The sequence below is a fragment of the Miscanthus floridulus genome, chromosome 13, assembly GCF_019320115.1.
Source record: "Miscanthus floridulus cultivar M001 chromosome 13, ASM1932011v1, whole genome shotgun sequence".
In the NCBI taxonomy this organism is placed as follows: Eukaryota; Viridiplantae; Streptophyta; class Magnoliopsida; order Poales; family Poaceae; genus Miscanthus; species Miscanthus floridulus.
This window is the reverse complement of record NC_089592.1, coordinates 59,038,810-59,062,524: the sequence shown is the minus strand read 5'-3', so window position 1 is coordinate 59,062,524 and position 23,715 is coordinate 59,038,810. Positions and strand designations below refer to the sequence as shown.

General features: G+C 52.1%; 3 protein-coding genes and 1 pseudogene across 4 annotated transcripts; 1 reads left to right on the top strand and 3 right to left on the bottom strand.

Moving 5' to 3' along the window:
- Positions 1-3,487: 3,487 nt before the first annotated feature.
- LOC136499886 (uncharacterized mitochondrial protein AtMg00810-like) lies at positions 3,488-3,970 on the bottom strand. Its single transcript, XM_066495384.1, has 2 exons — positions 3,709-3,970; positions 3,488-3,612 (listed from the first exon to the last, which is right to left on the bottom strand). Exons 1-2 carry the CDS (start codon positions 3,968-3,970, stop codon positions 3,488-3,490), a joined length of 387 nt encoding a protein of 128 aa, XP_066351481.1.
- Positions 3,971-7,341: 3,371 nt separating this feature from the next.
- On the bottom strand, positions 7,342-7,938 carry LOC136499885 (uncharacterized). The gene has a single exon (XM_066495383.1). It carries the CDS (start codon positions 7,936-7,938, stop codon positions 7,342-7,344), a length of 597 nt encoding a protein of 198 aa, XP_066351480.1.
- A 1,683-nt stretch (positions 7,939-9,621) lies between these two features.
- LOC136501092 (disease resistance protein RPM1-like) lies at positions 9,622-17,530 on the top strand (annotated as a pseudogene).
- Positions 17,531-17,611: 81 nt separating this feature from the next.
- LOC136501093 (uncharacterized) lies at positions 17,612-23,465 on the bottom strand. Of its 2 annotated transcripts, XM_066496585.1 has the most exons (8): positions 22,756-23,465; positions 21,761-21,904; positions 21,305-21,670; positions 20,416-20,658; positions 19,472-19,564; positions 18,878-19,078; positions 18,486-18,725; positions 17,612-18,408 (listed from the first exon to the last, which is right to left on the bottom strand). In XM_066496585.1, the coding sequence occupies exons 1-7, from the start codon at positions 23,113-23,115 to the stop codon at positions 18,513-18,515; spliced, it is 1,620 nt and encodes a 539-aa protein (XP_066352682.1). In that variant the 5' UTR covers positions 23,116-23,465; the 3' UTR covers positions 17,612-18,408; positions 18,486-18,512. The 2 variants fall into 2 exon arrangements, with proteins under 2 accessions (XP_066352682.1, XP_066352681.1); XM_066496584.1 differs by having other exon boundaries at positions 17,614-18,725; positions 22,756-23,464.
- Positions 23,466-23,715: the final 250 nt, after the last annotated feature.

The window sequence follows — 23,715 nt, the reverse complement described above, 5'->3', positions numbered from 1 at the left end:
TGTCATTGTGAAGAAAAAAAAGTTGTTGACGTGCCTGAACCATGCCTAGAGATCTTTGTTTGGATAGGAGTGCTTGAAAAGAAGCTATTGACATCCATGAACTATGACTAAGGGCTCATGTTGGGTTTCAACTCTAGCCTACCTTAACTTGCTTGGGACTAAATGGCTTTGTTGTTGTTGTTGTGAAAAAAAAGTTAAAAGAAACTAAAGTGCTAGACCAATCTATGAGGTACTAGGCAGTGTCATATTAAGATAGACACCCAAATTTTCCTCACCAGAACTTGAACTTGGTTGGTTTAGGTTTATATCCACGCCCTAAAAAAATCCAATGGACAACAAACTTCTCAGGTTCTACATCTGAGATATAGGTGATGGGTCATCCTAGAAGAGCAACATTGGCTTCCTATAAGTTTTTGGTGTGATAGCTGAAACTGATTCAGAAAATTAGCAAGATGATTAATAAGAAGCCAATTTTGTGCATAGGCTTTGATATTTTTCTATAATTTATTTTCCCAACTTTTTAAAGGTTTTTGTACACAACTTATATCACTTTTAGGAATGAGCACAATGTACAGCTTCATTCTTTCATTTATAATGATAATTGTCTGCTCATTAGGGGGGGTGTTATTGTGACAAGAGGTGGGGTATCGATGGTGGCAATTAGGTATGGAGCTCATCAGCCACTACCATGTGATCGGGGTGGTAGGTGTGGCTGGCAGCAGATGGTAGGTGGGCTGGAAGCAGCAACAACTAGGTTGAAGATCAAATTAGAGGCATGTTGGTCATCGAGGCTAGAGATGGCTGGGAGAGTCAGCAGAGAAGAAGGTTGATGGGGAGTGTAGAAAGGATATGGGAAAAACACCTCACCCCTAATGAGGGGGTGACCTCTATTATATAGCCAATCAGGCTTGATATATATGGAATACAATCAGTGTACATGGAAGGAACGAACAAGCTTCCTAATACACATATATACTTCCTAATACCCGCCCGCAGTCGTAGCGGGAGGATCACGGACGCAAAGACTGGACCGAAACTAAATGAACAGTGGAGTTGGAAGGCCCTTCGTCATGATATCTACGAACTGGTGAGAGGACGGCTGAAAGGTCCTTGTTTGGTTTTGGTAATTGAGTGACAACTTAGGTGGACTAATTGTGTTTATGTGAGATACACAGGTGATTAGTCCACAGGTACATGTGTGTGAGCAACATATGCCATGAAGGTGAAAATGGCTTGGAGATGTTGCAAAGCTCACACATGTGATGATGAAGGAGCTTAAATGCACATGAGACATGACATTGAGTCATGTGATCAAGGCGGAGAAGATCAAGACAAGACTTGGCTTGATGGACCGGTTGCAAGCGTGAAGGGCAAGTCGAAGGCTTTGGAGTGATGGACCGCGTGGCGGTGAAGCTTGAGCAAGACTTGGCACCGATGGACGATGGCAACGGTGAAGAGCAAGTAGAGTCAAGATCGATGAACCAATATGATCATGTGATGATATGAAGTGGATCATATCATTGTTGATCGTGTTGGTGCATGTGTTGCATCGACTTTGAAGGAGATGGAATGGAATGTGCAAGGCAAAGGTATAACCTAGGGCATTTCATTTCACCGGTCATAGGTGTGTAGAGAAGTTTATGACCGAGTTTAGGATAGATGGCCGTACTATCAAGAGGGGCAAACTTGTTTGCATATTGGTCATCTAGTGCCACTCGAGTGATCTAACTTTGCATTGTCGCTAGGATCGAGTGGCGTGGCAAGTTGAGTGGCTAACATCCTTTGGGAAATGATTGTGAAAAGCTAACACACATACACATGGTGGTGTATACTTGGTGGTGTTGGCACATTTACAAAGGAGGTGGTGTTTGCAGGGGTGAGATGGGTTTTGGGTCCCTCTCTCCCTCTCGCCGAGCTTGCGAGGCGGGATTCGGCGCTTTCGGGAAAATGGAATGCCTATTTTCTATTGCGCCGGATGCAAGTTCTTGGTGGTTAGCACATTGGAGCAAGGGTGAAGAAGTTAGAAGTGAAAATGAGTTGGTCGCGAAGATGTCGGCGTCGGTCAACTGACCGGATGCTGGATCTGAATGCACCGGACGCTGGAAGGCTGTGTCCGGTCAGGCTGACGTACGGTGACGCAGTAGCTGGAGAGTGACCGGACGCTGGCTGCGTCCGATCGTGTTCGACCGGACGCGTCCGGTCATGCTCGGGAGCTTACTGGAAACGACCGGACGCTGGGGGTTCAGCGTCCGGTCAGTTGAGTGCTGCTGCGTCCGGTCAGGTCAAGTGACCGTTGGAACTGGGACACGTGGTCGTCTGTGAGCGACCGAACGCTGAGGTCCAGCGTCCGGTCAACACGACCGGAGCGTCCGGTCGGCCCGACCGTTGCCCAGTGAAGGGGTAACAGCTAGTTTAGCCCTTGGGGCTATAAATAGAAGTGGCCCTCGGCCATTGCTGGTGCTGAGCACCTCAAGGGACTTAGTGTCCATGCTTGTGAGTGCTTGGGAGCCCTCCATCACACATATACTTGATAGTGATCATTCGATTGTGTGAGTGAGCGATTCTAGTGCGATTGCATCGTGAGGTTGCATCGAGTGGCACTAGGTGATCGAGTTGCAAGCCGGTGGTGCTTGTTACTCTTGGAGGTTGCCACCTCCTAGACGGCTTGGTGGTGGTCTCCATCGAAGCGCGCAAGAAGCTTGTGCGGCGCTCCAGAGAAGTGCTTGTGAGGGGCATTGTGCTCGCCCCGCGGGAGCCGCGAAGAGAAACTCTAGTAAAAGCGTGTCATTGAGCTACCCTCACTCAAGGGGTTGGTTCTTGCGGCGCCCGATGTGCGGGCTTAGCGGGTGATGCTAATTAGCCACCGAACCACCAAGTGAGCGGTCGACACAACGGGGACTAGCGTGTTGGCAAACACGTGAACCTCGGGAGAAAAATCATCGTGTCAACCTTGTTCTTCCCGTTGGTTTGCATCCCCGTTACACAAGCTTGCGTTTACATTCATATACATTATGCTTGTGTTGTTGCTCTTGTAATTAGATAGCTTGCGTAGCTTGCTAATTACCTTCTTGCTTGTGTAGCATAGAAGTAGCTCCCTTGCGTGGCTAATTTGGTTTTAGTAACCTTGTTAGTCACATTGCTTAGTTTGTGTAGCTAAGTATTTGAGCTCTCTAATTAGGCATTGGTTGCCTTGTTATTGAGCATTGCTAGTGAGCATCGTTAGCTTTGTGCTTTTGCTTACTAGCATGTGTAGGAGCTTCCTTGTTGCTTAAAGTACTAGTGGCATAGGTTTGTGTAACCTTGCTCCTAGAATTGTTTAGGAGAGCTCTAACTAGCCCGGCACCTTTGTTGCATAATTGTTATCTTTGCAAGGTGCTAGTGAATATATATAGTGGGGTATAGTCTTGGCTAGACCGATAGTTTTAATTCCGCATTTGTATCGGTTAGCCGACGCGATTAATTTTAGAAAAGACTATTTACCCCCCCTCTAGTCGCCATCTTGACCCTTCAACGGCACATGGAGGACCCGGACCTCACCCAAGGCCACCTTCTCACGGACGAAGTGGATGTCAATCTCGATGTGCTTCGTGCGCTGATGATGTACCGGATTGGCTGTCATGTATACTGCACTCACATTATCATAGTAGACAACAGTGGCCGAAGCGAGCGGGACATGAAGCTCCTAGAGAAGTTGGCGCAGCCAGCAACATTCGGCCACAGCATGAGCTACAGCACGATACTCCGCCTCAGCACTGGATCGAGACACCGTGGTCTGGCACTTGGAGGACCAAGACACTAGGTTGTCGCTGAGGTAGACGCAGAAGCCAGGGGTGGAGCATCGAGAGTCCGGGCAGCCAGCCCAGTCGGCGTTGGAGTAGGCAGTCAGAGACTGAACAAAGCCTGTGCCGATGTGAAGTCCGGAGGAGAGTGTGCCCTTCACATAGCACAGGATGCGCTTGATTAGGGCCATATGGGGCTCCCGCGGATCATGCATGAAGAGGCACACCTGCTGAACCACATATGCCAAATCTGGTCTAGTCAGGGTGAGGTATTGAAGGGCCCCAGCAAGGCTTCGGTACTTAGAGCCGTCCTAGAGCTTGGCGTCGTCCTGTGCCGAGAGCTTGGCATGAGTGTCAACGGGAGTCGCTGTAGAGTGACACTCAGCCATGCCAGCACGCTGAAGAAGATCCAGGGCATACTGTCACTAAGACAGGAATAGACCCTGGGAAGAACGCGTCACTGAGATGCCGAGGAAGTGATGCAGGGCTCCAAGATCTGTCATGGCAAACTCGGAGTGCAGGCGGCCCATGATGTGCTAGAGAAGAGTCATGGATGACGCGGTGAGGACGATGTCATCAACATATAGCACCAGATAGGCGATGCTCGGCCCCTCTTTGTAGACAAAGAGGGACGTGTCAGAGACAGAGGCGACGAAGCCGAGCTGTCGAATGTAGGAGGCAAACCGCTGGTACCACACCCTTGGTGCCTGCTTTAGTCCATACAAGGACTTCTGGAGGAGATAGATGTGATCTGGAGTGGCGGGGTCAATGAAGCCGGGAGGCTACTGGCAGTAGACAGTCTCAGCAAGATGGCCATGGAGAAATGCATTCTTCATGTCCAGCTGGTGGATCGGCTAGGCGCGAGAAGCAGTGATGCTGAGGACGGTCCGTATTGTCGCTGGTTTGACAACCGAACTGAAGGTTTCATCGTAGTCGATGCCGTGGTGCTAGGAGAAGCCTCGGACCACCCAGCGCGCCTTGTGCCGGGCGAGTGACCCATCAGCATGGTATTTATGCCGAAAGATCCACTTGCCTGACACGACATTGGCACCATGCGGTCATGGGACGAGACGCCAAGTGTCGTTGTCCATCAGAGCCTGGAACTCGTCGACTATGGCAGCACGCTAGTTGGTATCAGCCAGAGCACTGCGATAGTTTGCCGGAAGCGGAGAGGGCGACGATGGCGAAGCCATCAAGCCCTGGTAGGACACCCGCGGAATGGCCCCGTCACAGTCCGAGTGATAGGCCGTGTAGGAGTAGGAGGTGGCAACGGTGCCAGGACTGTGGGCGCCTGAGGTGCTGTAGGCGCAGGTGGCGGCAGCAGAGGTGTGGGCGCTGGGGCTGCTGGTGCCAAGACCATGGGTGGTGCTGCAGGAGGTGCCGAGGCAGATGCCGCAGCCGCCGATGGCCGCCTGGTGTAGTGATGAGGCAGGGGTGGCACCAGCGGTCTGGTAGGCGTCAGGCGGCCGGTGGAGCCCCCAACTGTAGGAGTAGGGACGACGTCCAAGCGGGCTGGTTCTGCAGTGGAGGAAGAGGGCGGCGTCTCACCCGCAGACGGAGCGTGGTACACTACTGGACCACGTATCAGAATGGCGGGATCATCGTCAGGAAGTTCCTGCAAAACAACGGGTGATGGCCGCGGCTGCGCAACGTCCGAGGACGGAGCGACCGAAGCAAGAGTAGGAGCAGTAGAGAGGCTCGACAATAGGAAGTCAAGCTATGACGGGTGAGTAGGGTGGGAGGAGAAAGGAAAAACGGACTCGTCAAAGACAACATGGCGAGATATGATGACGCGACGGGTGGATAGGTCAAGGCAGCGGTACGCTTTGTGGGATGAAGGGTAACCAAGGAAGACATAGGCTGTAGATCGAGAAGCAAGCTTATGGCATGCCGTGGCAGAGAGATTAGGATAGCACAGACAACCAAATACATGCAAGTGAGAGTATTCGGGGGGCTGGGAATAGAGTAGTTGGTAGGGAATGTTATTCTGAATAGCAGAACAAGGGCGCCTGTTCAGAAGATAGGTGGCGGTGGCGAGTGCCTCGGCCCAGTATGGGGTGGCCATGGAGGCATGAATCAACCGGGTGCGAGTGACATTATTAAGGGTGCGGAGGACACGCTCAACTTTTCCATTTTGAGGAGAGGTGTAGGGACAGGAGAGGCGTAGGTGGATGCCCCGAGAAGTCAAAAAAGATGTGAGAGTCTTATTGACAAACTCGGTTCCATTGTTAGCTTGGATGCTGTGAACGGGAAGACTGAACTGTGTAGGGGCATATGCATAGAAGTCTGTGATGTGTTTGGTGACTTCAGATTTGTGAACAAGAGGAGTCATCCAGCAAAAATGGGAGAAATCATCCAAAATGACAAGGTAGTAGTGGTAACCAGAAATACTAGGTACTGGAGAAGTCCAAACATCATAATGGACTAACTCAAAAGGAGTGGAACTGTGAGAGTTGGAATTAGAGAAAGGTAACCGTACATGTTTTTCTAATTGACATGAATGACATAGAGTGTGACTGTCTTTATTACAAGAAATTGATGCTCGCTGTCTAAGTGTAGTGATGGCAGCAGGACCGGGATGACCGAGACGGAGATGCCACAAACTGGATGAGATGGCGAGACCGGCGTGGGGTGCTGTAGAGCTGGCAGCTAGAGGAATGGTGTAAAGATCATCGGTGCTATTGCAGCGAAGAATCTCGCGTCTGGTCGGAAAATCCTTGACACAGAAACCAAAGCGTCAAACTCTATGGTGCAGTTATTATCTTTAGTAAACTGACGAACAGAAATCAGATTACGAATTAATGAAGGGACAACAAGGATGTTAAGCTGAAAACTGGAGGTGAGGGTGCTGAGGGTAGAGTTGCCACGGCACATGACTGGAAGGGTGTGTTCATTACCTACAGTAATGGAGGAGTGAGATGGAGGGAGGCGGGAAAGAAGAATACCATCCGTAGATGACATGTGACCGGAGGCTCCTGAGTCAACGACCTAGCCACCATTGTGCAGCGCCATCTGGTTCAAGGCAGCGACGAGTCCTGCTTGATCCTAGGTGGGCGCCTAAGGGGGCACCTAGGCGGGGACGTAATCAGCGTGGGCCTGCGGGGGTTGGCCTAGAAGACTAGGGGCGCCAGCCCCCACTACCCTGACTGCCGGCCGGCTGGAAACCTGGAGCGCTGTAGGAGTTGCAACCAGGACTAAAACAGAACCACGGTCCGGTGGGGCGAGGATTGCCGGATGGGGCCTGGAAGCCGCTGCCGCCGCCCTTCTTTTGCTGCCACCGCTTCTTGTTGGTGCGGCCGCCGCTGTGGCTGCGGCCACCACCGGGCAGAACAGGTCCAGCAGGTGGGCAACACCCGCCTAGACAGCCGGAGGAGGACGAAGCATGGCCGGCAAGTAGGGTGGTGGAGTTGGAGACCTTCTCCTCGTTAGCGAGGCGAAGTTCCTTCAGAGCCAGCATGTCCCGTGCCTAGTTGAAGGACGGGAAGCCGGTGGCGGAGTTGGCGATGTCGTCGGCTATGGTGGTGAAGCAGGGGTTGAGGCCGCGGAGGAGGTTCAGGACAAGCTACGAGTCCTGAATGGGATGACCGACGTCGCGGAGGCCATCGGCGAGGGTCTTCATGCGGCCGCAATACTCGGCGATGGTGGAGTCGCCCTGCGTCATGGAGTGGAAATCATGGCTGAGGAAGATCGCCCGGGACTGCCTGTTGGCGCGGAAGAGGCCCTCAATGGCGAGCCAGAGGTCTCGGGCGGTCTGGTTGTCGTCGGTCATGGTGAGGTCGAGGACGGAGTCGTCGATGGAGCCAAAGAACCAGGAGCGGACGCAGCAGTCCGCCTGATCCCAAGCAGGATCCTGGGGGCGAGGTGGCATCGTGCCATCGATGTGCGACCAGAGGCCGAACTTGCCGCACAAAGACTTGAAGTAGGACGCCCATCTGGAGTAGGCAGTAGACTTCATCGTCAGCGTCACGGGAATATGGGACTTGACGTTGACAGTGGCATATGGTTGGACGGTAGGGGAGATGAAGCCATCGCTGTCGGGCGTGGCGCCGATAGGAACACCAGAGAAACTGCCGGTGGTAGTGGGCGGCACAGAGGTGCCACCATTGGCTGCAGGAGGCGGCACATGACCAACAGCAGGGGCTGTGGGGGCGGTGGCCATGGCACAGCAGGCCAGAAGAGGAGGGGAAGGCGCAGGGAGGAAGGGGAAGAGGGCGCAGGGAGAAAGGAGAAGGCTCAGGATCTAATTAGCTGATACCATGTAGAAAGGATATGGGAAAAACACCTCACCGCTAATGAGGGGGGCTTGATATATATGGAATACAATCAGTGTACATGAAAGGAATGAACAAGCTTCCTAATACACATATATACTTCCTAATAGGGAGGACAACCAATAGTGGACAATTTCTTTTTTTTAATATATATATATATATATATATATATATATATATATATATATATATATATATATATATATATATAAAATCCAAGACCATGTCCTCAAGCGCGGTCCACCTCCATAATCTTGCATCACTGCTACCTCTGACTTTAGGGCAATAATTCATCTAAAGGAAATGTTACGTCTCTTCTCTGCATTCTTTTTGTTCTGCAGGCAACAGTATTCATATATTACTACCAACTTGGCATGAGTATTTTAGCATATGTAGGCCAGCTTTTGTGATGCAACCTTCACTCCTTCAGTACACCTGCTGCCTATGATGCTCTTGCATGCATATATCTGCACTTACGAAGCTGAGAAGCATATAGCACCATAGTGCCTTGGCTATGTTCTTTTCTCATGTCCACAAGCTCCATTAACCTCCTTTCTGTCTATCACACAACTCTACCTTCTCGTGGTCCTCTTTCTGTAGCGGGAGCAGCCAAGCTTATCCACCTGGACGAACACGATCAAAGCATGGCCTTCTCCGAACCATGTACTTCCTGAGACTGACTACCCTATTACTTTCGTGTAGTTTCTTATTATCATGCCTTAGAAGTGTTGAAAACTTGAGTTGGCCAACTTCAAGTTTCGTCTGAAGGGCAGCAAATTTGGCTTCAAGCTTCGTCTTGAATTGGGATGTGTACATAAGCACAACTTTAAAAATTCTGAATGATAACTTGTGCCACCGTCTTGTCTAAAAACAAGAAACTGTCTGTCCTTAAAGAATGCCAACAGGAAAAAAGAGAGAATTCTGTTTGATTGAGGTTGAGAATGATATGATGCACTGCTTATTTTCTTCTCTAATGATATGATACGTAGCTCTCCTACATATTCAATCAAGGAAAAAAAGATGTACTGGCCTTTGCTTTTCATAATGTTACAAAATGAAAGAAATGAAATACTGAAACCAGGTACCTTGTGAATAAGTTCTATTATACCTGTTTGGACACATTTTCTCTAAAAAAAGGTGTCAAGGTGATAGGTGGTTATTGCTAGCAAGTTCTATTTAGTAGGGATGGCAATGAGTGGCATAATCTTCTCCTGGATGCATGTTTGGAAAAGTGGGATTGCTATGCATTTTTTGGACTAGAGAACTCAATTTCCCTTCTCTCCAACCATGGCCCAAATTTTTTATTTGCATGTATTTCCTATTATTGGATTAATTTTTTTCTGATGCACTCAATTGTTTGGCCTACAGCTTGCTTCAACCTCAGCATCTTCCTGATGAACAACTTCCACTAGTATTTGCTTCCTTGTAGCGATGTAACTTCTCCAGCACCGGTCGGCATACAGTCAATTGACTGGTACCATTTTCTCTCAACCCTATTTGTGTTTTTCATGTGCTTCTCTTGGCTTCCTATCGAGTCTTATTGTCCGGTGTGCCGTGGAGCAGGAGGAACCATGGCGGAGATGGCTGAGCACTCGCCTCAGCAGAGGCTGATCGCCTTGCCCTCCAGCAAGCAAGAGATGCTCCGCAGGATGCCATGGGGGAACAAGGACAGGGTTATGGAGCCTTTCTGGTCGGTGAACGCCGAGCTGACTGACCCAAGCATTGTGAATGGTGCTGGGGACGTCATCAAAAAGTAGGTGCAGCAGGTGACAGAGATTAGCCGTGACGTGGAAGACATGCTGGAAGAGACCAGCTCCAGCTCCAGCAGCAGCAGCAGCCTATCCATGATAGCGCCGGCAATCAACATCTTTTTTGCTCGCCGCCGGATGGCCAAGCAAGTCAAGCATATCAACTCCCGCATAGATACCATCAAGCTAAGGTTGTCACTCCTCACCAACCTGGACGACAGGGAGTCCCCGGCGAATGCCACACAGTACCGGATGGATGACCGGCAGCTGGACCCTCTCTCTGTCATGTGGGGCCGGACCTACACCAGGCGCCGACGCACCAGAGATGTGCGACGCGCCGCGGCACGCGCTGATCGCGCGCGGGAGGACGAGGACGGGCCACTCACCAGTGGCTAGGAGGAAAATAGGATTAGTTGCTATTTTGGATTAGTTGCTATTTTTATTCCCTAATTCTAGGAACAAATGGCTCACGTCAGTTGGAGGCCTTAGGCCATATATTGTAACCGAGACATTGAGGAAGAAGGCAAGCAAGAATTATTCCCTAATCTCTTTCTCTCCAAAACCTAAGCCTACGGCAGAGGGGCAAAACCTCGCCAGAGAAGACGGGTCGCGACTATGAGTTACGTAGTCGAGGTCCAGCTACCCGAGGGTTTGAGGCCCTTGACAACCTGGTATCACGATCCCGGCGATCCTCGTCGTTCCGTCCCGCCTCTCCCACAGCCGCCGCATCCTCTTCATCACCACCAGCAGCTGCCGCGCCTTCACCATCTCCAGCCGCCGCACCAGCCCCCACTGCATCATCCTCAGCCGCTTCGGGTCCAGCCACCATGGGGGACAACGACGCCAACCTCCGGCATCCGTCAAGGCCCTAGCCGCCGCCATCGAGACCCTCCAGGCCACCACGGAGGCCAACGCCAAGGTGATCGCCGCCCTCTCCACTGGCCCATCGTCGGGCAGCAAACACTCCGGCGAACACCATCAAGATCGGCCTCCGAAGTTCCAAAAGATGGACTTTCCGCGGTACGATGGCAAGTCCGATCCGCTGATCTTCATCAACCGCTGCGAATCCTACTTCCACCAGCAGCGCATAATGGAGGAGGAGAAGGTATGGATGGTGTTGTATAATCTTGAGGAGGGCGCCCAAATGTGGTATATGCAGGTCCAGCAAGATGAGGGCACGCCTTCCTGGCGGTGTTTCACTGAGTTGTTGAATCTGCGATACGGCCCGCCGCTACGCTCTGCCCCACTGTTCGAGTTGGCGGATTGCCGGCGCACGGGCACCGTGGCGGAATATCAGGACCGCTTCCGGGCCCTCCTGCCGCGTGTCGGGCCGCTCGTGGAGGCGCAGCGCATCCAGCTCTTCACGGGAGGGCTCCTGCCGCCGCTTAGCCTGGACGTGCAAGTCCAGAACCCGTAGTCCCTCGCGGCCGCCATGAGCTTGGCGCGGCAGATGGAGTTGCGCAAACAGTACACCGCCGCCGCGGCTCCACAAGGCCGGCACTCTCCCAGGGCGCCCCTCCCTGCCCAGGCACAACGTTTGGTCCTAACGGCAGGCCCGGCTGCCAAGCCTGCCGCCCCGGCCACGGTCAACGTCGAGGGGCGTCAGATCAAGCGCCTCTCAGCCACGGAGCAGGAGGAGCGCCGCCGCCTGGGCCTCTGCTACAACTGCGATGACAAGTACACCCGCGGACACAACAAGGTGTGCAAGCGCCTCTTCCTCCTGGAGAGCGCATTGGAGGATGATGACGCCGAGGACGGCGATGCCGCGGAGGATGACCAGACGGTGGAGTCACCGGCCTACTCCCTCCACGCCGTGGCGGGTGTCCACGCACACGACACTCTCCAGTTCCGCGTGGTGGTGGCGGGCGTGCCCCTGATCGCCCTCTTCGACACCGGCTCGACGCACAACTTCATATCGGAGGGTGCCGCGCAGCAGACCGGGCTGCCCCTTCAGAGTCGCCCATGCCTCACCGCGACAGTGGCCAATGGCGAGCGTGTCTTCTGCACCGGCGTCCTTCGTCGCGCCGCGATCACCATCGAGGGTGACCAGTTCGCCACGGACCTCTTCGTCATGCCGCTGGCGGGCTACGACTTGGTGTTGGGGACCCAGTGGATGACTAGCCTGGGCCCCCTCACCTGGGACTTTGCCGCCGATACTCTGTCCTTCACACGACAAGGTACGGCGACCTGCTGGAAGGGCGTCGCGGGGCCGGACGGGCCTGCCCTCGCCACGACCAGCTCGGGTGCGCCGGCCTCTAGTGCACCAGCCGAGGGCCACCTGCTGCTCGACGCTGTCCTGGCCTCCTTCGCCGACGTGTTCGTAGAGCCCCACAGACTACCGCCCTAGCGTGGCCACGACCACGCCATCAATCTTCTGCCGGGCGCCCCACCGGTGGTCGTTCGCCCTTACCGGTACCCGGTTGCGCACAAGGACGAGTTGGAGCGGCAATGCGCCGCCATGATGGACCAAGGGCTCATCCGCCGTAGCACTTCGGCATTCTCGTCCCTGGTCCTCCTCGTCAAGAAGGCCGACGGGTCATGGCGCTTCTGCGTCGACTACAGAGCCATCAACGCCATCACCGTCAAGGACGCATACCCGATCCCGGTGGTTGATGAGCTGCTGGACGAGCTACACGGCGCCAAATTCTTCACCAAGCTGGACCTCCGCTCGGGCTACCACCAGGTCCACATGAGTCCTGCCGACATCGCCAAGACAGCGTTCCGCACGCATGACGGCCTCTACGAGTTCCTGGTGATGCCTTTCGGGCTATGCAACGCTCCCGCCACGTTCCAGGCCCTGATGAACGACATCCTGCGCATCTTCCTCTGCTGGTTTGTCCTTGTGTTTTTTGATGACATACTCATCTACAGCTCCACTTGGGTGGATCACCTGCGCCACCTCCGTACCATGCTCCTCGTGCTCCGACAGCACCGCCTCTTCATCAAGCTCTCAAAGTGCGCTTTCGGCATCGACTCCATCTCCTACCTCGGCCACGTCATCAGCGCGACAGGCGTTGCCATGGACCCGGCCAAGGTATAGGCAGTCTTGGACTGGCCCCAGCCACGCTCGGCGCGTGCGGTCCGTGGCTTCCTTGGCTTGGCGGGCTACTACCGCAAGTTCGTCCACGACTACGGCACCATTGCCGCGCCCCTCACGTCCCTCACCAAGAAGGATGGCTTTCGTTGGACTGAGGAGGCCGCCGCAGCGTTATAGGCGCTCAAGCACGCCGTCACCTCCGCACCGGTCCTCGCTCTGCCGGCCTTCGATAGGACGTTCGTCGTCGAGTGCGACGCTTCCACGCACGGGTTCGCGCGTGGTGCTCCTACAGGACAAGCATCCGCTGACCTTCTTTAGCCGGCCTGTGGCACCTCGTCACCGAGCTCTCGCCGCTTACAAACGGGAGCTGATCGGCCTCGTCCTCGCCATTCGCCATTGGCGGCCATACCTCTGGGGACGCCGGTTCGTGGTGCGCACCGACCACTACAGCCTCAAGTACCTCCTCGACCAGCGCCTGGCGACCATCCCGCAGCACCACTGGGTGGGCAAGCTCCTCGGCTTCGACTTCAAGGTGGAATACAAGCCGGGCGCCTCCAACACGGTGGCTGACGCCCTGTCACGCCGCGACACGGAGGGGGCGGTGCTAGCCGTCTCGGCACCCTGCTTCGACTACATCGAGCGCCTTCGTCAAGCCCAGGCCACGGATCCCGCCCTCATCGCCACCCGTGACGCGATTCTGGCTGGTTCCCGGGCAGCGCCTTGGGGCCTATGCGACGGCATGGTCACTTCTGACTCTAGGCTCTACATTCCGCCATCATCCCCGCTGCTCTAGGAGGTGTTGGTTGCCATACACGAGGACGGCCATGAGGGGGTGCAGCGCATTCTGCATCGACTACGCCGTGATTTCCACTTCCCCGACATGCGCCGTGTGGTCTAGGACTTCGTCCGCGCGTGTGACACGTGCCAGCGGTACAAGTCCGAGCACCTCCACCCCGCCGGCCTGCTCCTGCCCCTGCCGGTACCGACGACAGTCTAGGCGGACATCGGCCTTGACTTCGTGGAGGCCCTCCCTCGCGTGGGTGGGAAGTCGGTGATCCTCACGGTCGTGGACCGCTTCAGCAAGTATTGTCACTTCATCCCGTTGGCTCACCCCTATACTGCAGAGTCCGTGGCGCAGGCATTCTTCGCGGACATTGTTCGGCTCCACGGTGTTCCCCAGTCCATGGTGTCGGACCGGGACCCCGTGTTCACCTCCACGTTCTGGAGGGAACTCCTGCGGCTCATGGGCACCAAGTTGCACATGACTACTGCCTTCCACCCCTAGGCCGATGGCCAGACCGAGGCGGCCAACCGCGTCATCGTCATGTACCTCCGTTGTTTTACCGGTGACCGGCCTCGGCAATGGGTCCGCTGGCTTCCGTGGGCGGAGTACGACTACAACACGGCCTACCAGACGTCGTTGCGGGACACGCCCCCGCCCGGTTTCTTATGCAGTGGGCGACATGGTGCTCCTTCGTCTTCGTCATCGTGCCCCGGCTTCCTTGCCCCAAGTCACCAAGGGCAAACTGAAGCCCCGCTTCTTCGGGTCGTACCGCGTCGTTGAGCTTATCAACCCCGTCGCCGTCCGCCTCGAGCTTCCTCCACGCGCCAAACTGCATGATGTGTTTCACGTGGGGCTCCTCAAGAAGTTCATTGGGCCAGTACCGGCTGCTCCACCTGCCCTGCTGGCCATTCACCACGGCGCTATCGAGCCCGAGCCCGAGCGCGTCGTGCGCTCACGTCTTGCACGTGGCGTCCAACAAGTGCTAGTCCACTGGAAGGGCGAGACTGCGGCTTCAGCGACATGGGAGGACCTCGACACCTTCCGGGAGCGCTATCCGGCGTTCCAGCTCGAGGATGAGCTGGCTCTCTAGGGGGGAGAGATGTCATGTGGGGCCGGACCTACACCAGGCGCCGACGCACCAGAGATGTGCGATGCGCCGCGGCACGCGCTGATCGCGCGCGGGAGGACCAGGACGGGCCACTCACCAGTGGCTAGGAGGAAAATATGATTAGTTGCTATTTTGGATTAGTTGCTATTTTTATTCCCTAATTCTAGGAACAAATGGTTCACATCAGTTGGAGGCCTTAGGCCATATATTGTAACCGAGACATTGAGGAAGAAGGCAAGCAAGAATTATTCCCTAATCTCTTTCTCTCCAAAACCTAAGCCTACAGCAGAGGGGCAAAATCTCGCCGGAGAAGACGGGTCGCGACTACGAGTTACGTAGTCGAGGTCCAGCTACCCGAGGGTCTGAGGCCCTTGACACTCTTCTTGGAAGTCGAGGCGCTGGGCGTCGACTCAAGCCAGGAGAAGGTAAAACTGTGGCCGTTGGGTGCTGTGCCAGGGCTCACAGTGGTTTCTGTCGTGGGCACGGCCGGCGTTGGCAAGACCACTCTCGTGAGGAGTGTCTACAATGAGCCCCAGGTGAGGGGCCGGTTCCGCTGTCATGCATGGGTCACCGTCGGTGCAGCTTTCTCAGCTGCTGTTCTCAAACGAATAATGCTACAAGTCTTCCTGGAGAGGCCGGAGATGCCTGCCAATGCTGACTCCATGGAGATGCAGCTGGCTGACACGGTGGGCCGCTACTTGAGTAACAAGCCATACCTGGTTGTCCTGGATGACTTGTGGAGCTCCGACGTCTGGGATTACCTGAGCGTCGCGCTGCCGGACAATGGCCTCGGGAGCCGGATCATGGTGTCCTCCCGTGTGCCTGATATTGGGAGCCAGTGCCGGTGGGCGTCGGCCGTGCAGTGCAGGTCCTCAAACACAGCCCACTCGACCGCGATGACTCCCTGCGGCTCTTCCGTCACGGAGCTTTCTGGTCGACCCACCCTCCGGAGCTGGAGGAGATCGTTCGTGAGTGCCATGGCCTGCCCCTCCTGCTCGTTGCCATGGGCGGGCTGATGTCCACCAAGGAACAGGCCGTGCCAGCATGGAAGGCTGTTCTTGAAGAGCTGCACAGGACCAAGGACCTTCAGCTCACCCTTCCCTTTGTCCTATGGTTCGCATACAAAGACCTGCCGCCGAGCCGTCTCAAGGCATGCTTCCTCTACTTCGTCCTGTTCCCCAGAACATACTGTGTCAAGCGCACTGCACTAATCCGTCTGTGGATCGCGGAGGGCTTTGTCCAGAAGGAAGTCGGCAAGACACTGGAGGACACCACCGAGGAGTATCTCAAGGAGCTCATCAACAGGAACCTTGTCCAGGTGACAGACTACTATGACTACGGCAAGGTCAAGAGCTGCAGCGTTCATGACATGTTCCGCAAGATCATCATCCATAAGTCGGAAGAGGAGAACTTCGGCGTCTCAGTTACCAGAGATGTTGATAGGATTGGTGCGAATGTGCGCCGTATTTCGATGATGGATCCCAAAGAGGACTTCCTCAGCGACGTCAAGGCAAGCAATGTCCGCACACTATTCATGTTGGGCACAAGCTCAGCGGCCACGTCGTCCTTTCTATTATCCATCTCTGGTTACAAGTTGCTGAGGGTCTTGGACCTCGAGGGGGCACCCATTGATCACTTGCCTGAAGAGTTGCCTGATGGTCTCTATCTGCGATATTTGAGCCTGAGAAACACCAGGATCAGTAAGCTGCTCAAGTCGGTGAAGAAGCTAACTCAACTGCAAACTCTGGACCTGAAAGGAACGTATGTCTCAGAGCTTCCGCCAGGGATCTCCAGGCTGCAGAACATCCAGTCATCTTCTTGCAGTACCGGTACTATATTGGACAGCACCCACCATACTACTACGCGCTCGGTGTCACACTGCCTCAAGGCATAGGACAGCTGAGGGAGCTGCAGAAGCTGACCTACGTAGAAGCAACACAAGAAAATGGCATGCTAGTAGAGCTCGGCAACCATGACACAGCTCAAGAGGTTGGGGATTGTCAAGCTTAGAGAGGGTGACGGCCCACGCCTTTGCTCCTCTGTCTCCCAGATGACTGAGCTACTGTCCTTGTTCGGCATCATCGATCTCCTTGGATGAGCCCCTCGATCTCCGCTCACTTAATCCTGCTCCTCAGAGGCTGAACGACTCTACTTGAGGAGTCAATTGTTGAAGCTACCGAAGCTGGATCTTCTCCCTCCGCAATCTTGTGAGGATCCGGCTCCGGCGGTCCAAGTTGAGCGAAGACTCAGTCAAGGAGCTCCAGTCTCTCCCTGTGATTGAACTTGCACTGATTCAGGCATACGATGGGGATTCCCTGCACTTCAGTGAAGGTTTCAGTAGGCTTCAGATACTAGAGATTGACCACTTGACCAATCTTGAACACATATGCTTCAGGGAAGCAATGCCCAAGATACAAAAGATGTCCATCAGGTCTTGTGAGAAGCTAAACACCATACCCGACGGCATCGAAGGCCTCAAACAGTCTCAAAGAAATTCACTTATTTGCCATGCCGGAGGCGATGGTGTCAAGCTTAAAGGAGGGAGGGGCAGACAAGCACAAAGTCGAACACGTACCAGTCATTCGAATCTACAATGAGCACCGGGACATTTCTTCCATAATTCTCTGAGTCCTTCGTGCTCAGACTTCACAAAATTTTAGTAGACATGCAGGTAACGTCTCTGATCATGATGAAAACATGTAGCATATATGCATTGCTTTTTTTTTTCTTTTCCTCAGCTGCTTAATTTTCTTAACATCGCAGGATTGGGTATTCGTTTGGCTTTCTCCCGGATGATGTTCAGATATCTGTCAGGAACGGAAGACCGTCACCGAGCTATTAGCATGTTAGCTGCTACTATAAGGCATACTTATGTAATAAATTTAGCGTTGAGCAAGTATATTTTACAGCACACATCTGGATGCCCAATTAAGGCTTTAGACTTTAGATACGAGGTTCATGTGTCCATAGGTGTGCGAAATCTTTGCTGGCTTGTATTACTGAAAAGTTGTTCAGTTCTTTGTTTGTGTTTCTGGTAGCTTGTGAGGTTATGTAAGTTTGTGGTGATGTCTAGAGTAAATGGTTTGAAAAGATGTCGCAGTGACGATGCGTGAAATCGTTTTACTTTTGTTTTTTGTAACTCTTCATTCACAGGTGATGGCGCCATCACCCGTGACAGAATGCTTGGGTCTTATGCTTGTTGACAGAACCACTGGATACGAGGGAACTGCTTCCATTTGGAAGTGTTTTGGAACATTTGCCAAGATTTAAACTAAGGTCCCCATCGGAACTTCTGTTTTCTGCATTTTTTTTCCTGTAAATTGAACTGAACTGATTCCTGTGAATGAAGAGTTCCAGAAGGGGCCCAAAGTAACAAGGTGGCGGAATTGAAGTGTGTAGGTGAAGGAGATAGGGATATCTGGAGCAGTTCTGATGTCTCATGTTCAGATTCTTTGCATTACACAAACGGACAGGTATTTTGAACATACTGAAGGCCTGATGTGCGGCCGCTTCACACTAATTTTGGAATGATTGTCATCATTTTCACAAGCAATCACTCTACAGCAGCGAAGGCTAAGCACTCTACAGCTGCTGGTAGGCCGTAGCTGATTAATCGCTGAATTAGCATCTGAACGAACAACCACCTACAAACAACATACTCTGCACGTACGACGCCTTACCCTGCAAGTGAAACCACTGCATGAATAGCATACAGCGTGGTCTATTTACACTTAGCTTACACCCCAACAGACGCTAACCTCACTGCCTATGCTTGCGTCGATCAGCTAGCAGTTCGATGGCCGATTGTAGGTGGGCGGCGCCGAGGGGCAGTTCTCGTTCATGTTGGCGTAGGGCTCAATCGTGTTGTACTCGGGCAGGTCCATCTTGTACTCCCCGAGGATCTGGCAGAAGGGGAGCCTGTCCGCCGCCGCGTTGCACCAGCTGGGCAGCCTCGTCTGGTTGTCCTCGAAGATCTTGAGCATGTACGCGTCCCGGATCTACCACGGATAAAAACCAGGGATTTTATTTGTCACTTGAACCGGATGCAGCAGAACAGTGCAGGAAATGAAACGTGAAATGAATGAAAACAAATAAGAGTGCTCATCAGTGCTGTGTGTGTAGTCATTTTCCTGTCAGGAGAGGCACTTACGGTGAATTCAGTGACCTGGATTGAGTCCGTGAAGGGCGCGAAAACGCCGGCCGCCTTGTACATTGACAGAATGAAGGCAACGCACGTCGTTGATTTGCCATCGCTGTATTCCCAATCATCTCGTTCAGGTATGGTGAGCAGCTGGTTGAAAGACAAGCCGCGTCTCTCTGTCTCTGTAATGATCCCATGAAGGTCCAGTTTCTACATCCAAGCATAGATACTATGTTTTCTCAGCCAATTGATTGAGCTTTAGTCACTATGAATACTTCCATCGTAGATATAGCAAATAAAAAGGGATGAAAATAAACTAAACTACTTGCTTCACAGAAGCAATGCAGTTAACTGGTCAGAAGTCAGGACAAGCCCCTGTTTCAGGCCAGAATAACCACAGATCAATACCAAGTTCACAATGAACACCCCAGCCATCTGGTTTACTGTAAAAGCTGCAATAGAATAATGCATACCAAGATGGACTACTGAAACAGAACATAGAACTGAACTCCACATGGATAACTACATGTTAGAAACAAACTGTAGAATCGTCATCAAGTCCCCATCAGCTCAAGTGTGATGTGCTATGACATTGATATATACCTCAGTCCCAAGCCGTTTATTAAGGGCTTCATTCCACATGTTAGAAGCATAGCGTGGCTGCAATCTGCTCCACATGGACATAATAGCCATTACCTGGGATTAATGAATATCATGAACTGAACAGTGCAGCACAACAATAATATGAACAGATGAAACTATGTGGATAAAAGATATGTCTAGGACAAAATATATTAGTTTTTTTTTAAATAGAAAAATCTTAACCTAGGGTCAAAATGGAACTTAGTCTTAGTATTTATCTTGATCTCAACAATGAACAAGTTTAGCACTTGTACATAAGATCTCAGAGTCCGAGCACTGTACTTGTTTAGAACACCACACATTATACTTACATTGTTAATTTCTTATTGCTCAAAACTTATTTAGAAACCCATGTATATGCAATATTTATCTCTATTCAGTCTCATATTGCTCATGAATGAATGATACCAAAAGAAAATTCACCTAGGCTCTGTATAGGAAGTTTTTCAATGTCAGCAAATGCTTAGCAATCTACAGCGGTGTCAGCAAATGGCTTGTCTGCTTGTGAGTTTCAGGTAAATTTAGAATGCTCATATTGAAGGTCCCGGGTTTGAGTCGCGGTCTCCTTGCATTGCACAGACGACGGTAAGGCTTGCCACTGACACCCTTCTCCAGACCCCGCACAGAGCGGGAGCTCTCTGCACTGGGTACGCCCATATTATATATCAACTTTCAATTCAAGTTTATAAAGTGGGTGTGGTTCATAAGAGGAATTCCTGTTGTACTTCAGGGTGATAATGTTGGTAATGCACTTCTAATATGTATCCATGTCATCTTAGAAACATGACAATGTGAAATACCAACATGAATAAAATTATGGACATGGCAGAAGGAAAGCCTATGATGAAAAAGGAAACTGAAAAGAAGGAACCCAAACGTGAGTTTTAACAAAGATAAAGCAGTACCAGGTTAGCGTCAAGAGGAGGTGGATAATTATCTGACATTGTATCAATCCAACTAAATATCATATTATGATAACCATAGGGTTTTCCATACATGCTTTGCGCAAAATCCCATGCAGCACTCTCATTGAATCTGGCCCGTACATCAGGGTGCAATGGCAGAAGTGCTATCTGAGGATTTGAGTCATCTTTAAGTGCCATTCCCCACCATTCATCCCATGGAGTCATACTAATGATTTCATCACCCTGCCATCATTGCCAGATATCGTTAAAAAATAACAAGTACTAATATGACGAAATGCTTATAGATTTTAAGCGCATGAAGCTCTAAGTACTAAGGTTTGACAACAGAGAGTATAATTTCAATTTTCCATAGCACTAACAACTGATCTGAAAGCTCCATTCTCTACCATAGTCTTTTACTCTTTTATAATGAGGCGACGCATAGCCAAACTCTACATCAAAAGTCTATCTACCAACCGCCTTGTTTGGGTTAAACATAGGTGTAATCAAGTCTGGTAATAGTATTCTTAGATTCGATTCAACTTCTAACTTGGTGGGATAAAAGAAGATGGTCTGTAATGGGACCTTTCATCAATCAAATCAGTTCTAGTCTTCTAGAGAAAAAAGAATGCCAAGACCTTGCATTAGCAGAGTTTATGATTATGTGAAAACTAAATATCCAAAAAGTGAAAAACAAATGTTGAGAATTTTATTGGTGGGCTAATATCATTTCACTACACCGAGAAAACAGGAAATCTCACCAAATATTTGCTGCGTAAAATAGCTAATGCTGAATCATATTTTGTATTTGTCATTACAATTGTCCTTAAGTCATATAGGTCAAAGTCCTAGGTTATCAACTGAACTAAGAATTTCAGAGAAATACTACCTTTTTATTTTCATAGCCTGACTCTGCAACCCAGAGGGTGCCATTCTCATCTTTCAAGAAAACTGCAGTATGCCCAGCAAATGCGCCGGTCACCCATTTCTCCAATGTCTGGAATCCACCCCATCGCCCTCGGATTTTTGAAAGGGCCAAAAAGTCACCCGAATGTACATCTTCTCTCCTTATATTTGCAGACCAGGGCTCAGAACGTTTCTGAAATGAAGTTCCCATATGCTTCTGAAGAAATGCCAAGTTGGCATCCTGTCCCCAACCGGTGTTTGAAAACAAAGGTACAACATCAATCAAGGATAACAATGTCCCAAGCATTCCAGATGGCATGAGAAAAATGGCAATTCCATGCTGCTTTACCTGGTGCACACATTGAGTATTAGGATTACTGGGAAACACCGAGCGGTATTGCCCAAAGTAAAGAGAAGTCAACCTTCAAAAGAAACGTACATATTCCATTTCTGCTGCTTCCTCCCACGCTTTAATCTCAAAGGTGTGGTTTTCATTTGACCTCATATAGTAATCCCAGGCTATCCTGTATGGCGTCGCAAACACATACAAATCCATGCATGTCCAGCTCTGAGGCGAAGCAGTCTACATTGTTCCACAAAGAAACATTTGGAAAGATAAAAATTGTCATAAAGCATGATACTAGTGTTAGCACTCCCTAGTTCCAAATCGTAAATCGTTTTAGGTTTGTACTAATTCAAGTTGTCATAAAGCATTTGACCTCATATAGTAATCCCAGTCTATCCTATACTATGGAGTATAAAGAATGCCTGTTTTTGTTTACTCGCCCTACAGTTACAATACACGGCTGGTCTAGTACCGGCTTTTTCCCGCTTGTTTCAGCTTATTCTCTCTCACAGCACACTATTGAATCATCCAGAACCATCCAAAATCTACTGTGCATGGCACCAGCCGAACGAGGTGGTCTCCAAAGTGAAAAAGTGTACAACAGCCGGTACAAAGAAAAGCAAAAACAAAACCTAGGAGCCATGCTTCATATTTGTCACTACAGGACAGAGTGACACGGACGTGCAGACTGGCGATTTGGCATTTCTATTGTTTTGTTTGCCACCGACCGGGTACCAATAATGTACAATAATCAGCGGCCATTCCCATTCTATTTCTATCCGTGTTCCAAACATGTGTGTTCTTTTGTCTTGTTGTACTACTATTAAATTCAGGCATCCAAAATTCGTTTGTCCCTCTTACAGTCCCAGTCAAAATTCACTCGGATCACACAATTAGCTAGCCAATGTGTCCGCTTTGCTATTGATCGAGAAGCCATAATTCAGCCAAAATATATATGTGATTTAGAGTCAGGATTACGGTGGAACGGAATCTAAAGAAATAAATCAGTCCGCAGCTGAAATGTCACTAGTTGCTACTCGTAATGAGCTTGCGTGCTCTGGGCAATGTGAGCGTGAGGGAGCCCTCACCTTGAGGCGGAGGACGGCGCCACCGAGGCCAGAGGTGGTGCTGTTGAGTCCCCCGGCGGTCCCGTTGCGGCCGGGCGCGCCGCCGGAGCCGGGGGTGAGGCTGAGTACGGCCTGGTTCTCCGCGAAGCACGCGCCGCGCCAGGCGGCGGCGGGCCCGCCCGGCGCCACGGCGGCAACGAACGACGGGAGCAGGTCGACGGCGCTGTGGGCCGTGGCGCCCATGAGCTGCCACGCCAGCCGCCGCGGCAGCAGCGGGAGCAAGTCCCTCGCCCGGAACGGCGCCGCCGCCGCCGCCCCGCCGATTAGGACATGGAGCAGCGCGAGGAGGAGGGGCGTCCACCGCGGCAGAGCGGCCATCATCGGCAGGCCGATCTGGCCGCCCGTGTGCCGCGCCCGCGCGCTTAACTAAGCTCCCGGTCCCGGGGGCTTTGCTGCGCCCCGTGAGCTTTGTTTGCTTCGCTTGCTTGGCTGCTTGCTCTGTGTGGCTCGTAGCCCGTGAGGCCGCACCACCACCAGAGATCGGGCGGCCGCGTCGAGACGAAATACGAATGCTCGGCCCGCGCGCCGCGCCGAACGGGCTCACTGTATTTTTAAGAGCCGCCGCCAGCCACCGGCGTGCGTGTTGCGTAGGACGGCGCACGGCGCGCCGGCGCGGCAGATCAGGTCCCGGGTGCAGGTGCGGACAAACTGGCGCCGGGCACGGGCCACCGGCGGGCAGTGGCCTGGGCTCTATTTGAAGCGGGCGGGCAGCCGCCGACCGAGAGCTGGAAAGGATTCGGCGACCCGTGCTTTTGCTGCCCTTGCACGATCACGAGGCTGATGACGTCTTTGAGTTGGAAGTTTGGAACGTAACGGTTGCACTGGCTTGGCGGCCAACCAACTGACGACACGGTCGGGAACACCAAAATTGTCTTCTGTCCCACTCGGATTGATTGAAGCGTGTTCTAAGGCCGTCTCAAG

Excerpts from the sequence above, each read along its gene's own strand:
- LOC136501093 (XM_066496585.1), bottom strand. The coding sequence starts at position 23,115 with ATGATGGCCGCTCTGCCGCGGTGGACGCCCCTCCTCCTCGCGCTGCTC. Across the intron at positions 19,079-19,471 it reads ATAAACGGCTTGGGACTGAG|AAACTGGACCTTCATGGGAT; the intron begins GTATATATCAAT and ends GCTTGGATGTAG. Across the intron at positions 18,726-18,877 it reads TCCAGGTCACTGAATTCACC|ATCCGGGACGCGTACATGCT; the intron begins GTAAGTGCCTCT and ends TATCCGTGGTAG.
- LOC136499886 (XM_066495384.1), bottom strand. The coding sequence starts at position 3,970 with ATGGCCCTAATCAAGCGCATCCTGTGCTATGTGAAGGGCACACTCTCC. Across the intron at positions 3,613-3,708 it reads AGCTCATGCTGTGGCCGAAT|CCAATCCGGTACATCATCAG; the intron begins GTTGCTGGCTGC and ends TATACATGACAG.
- LOC136499885 (XM_066495383.1), bottom strand. The coding sequence starts at position 7,938 with ATGGCCACCGCCCCCACAGCCCCTGCTGTTGGTCATGTGCCGCCTCCT.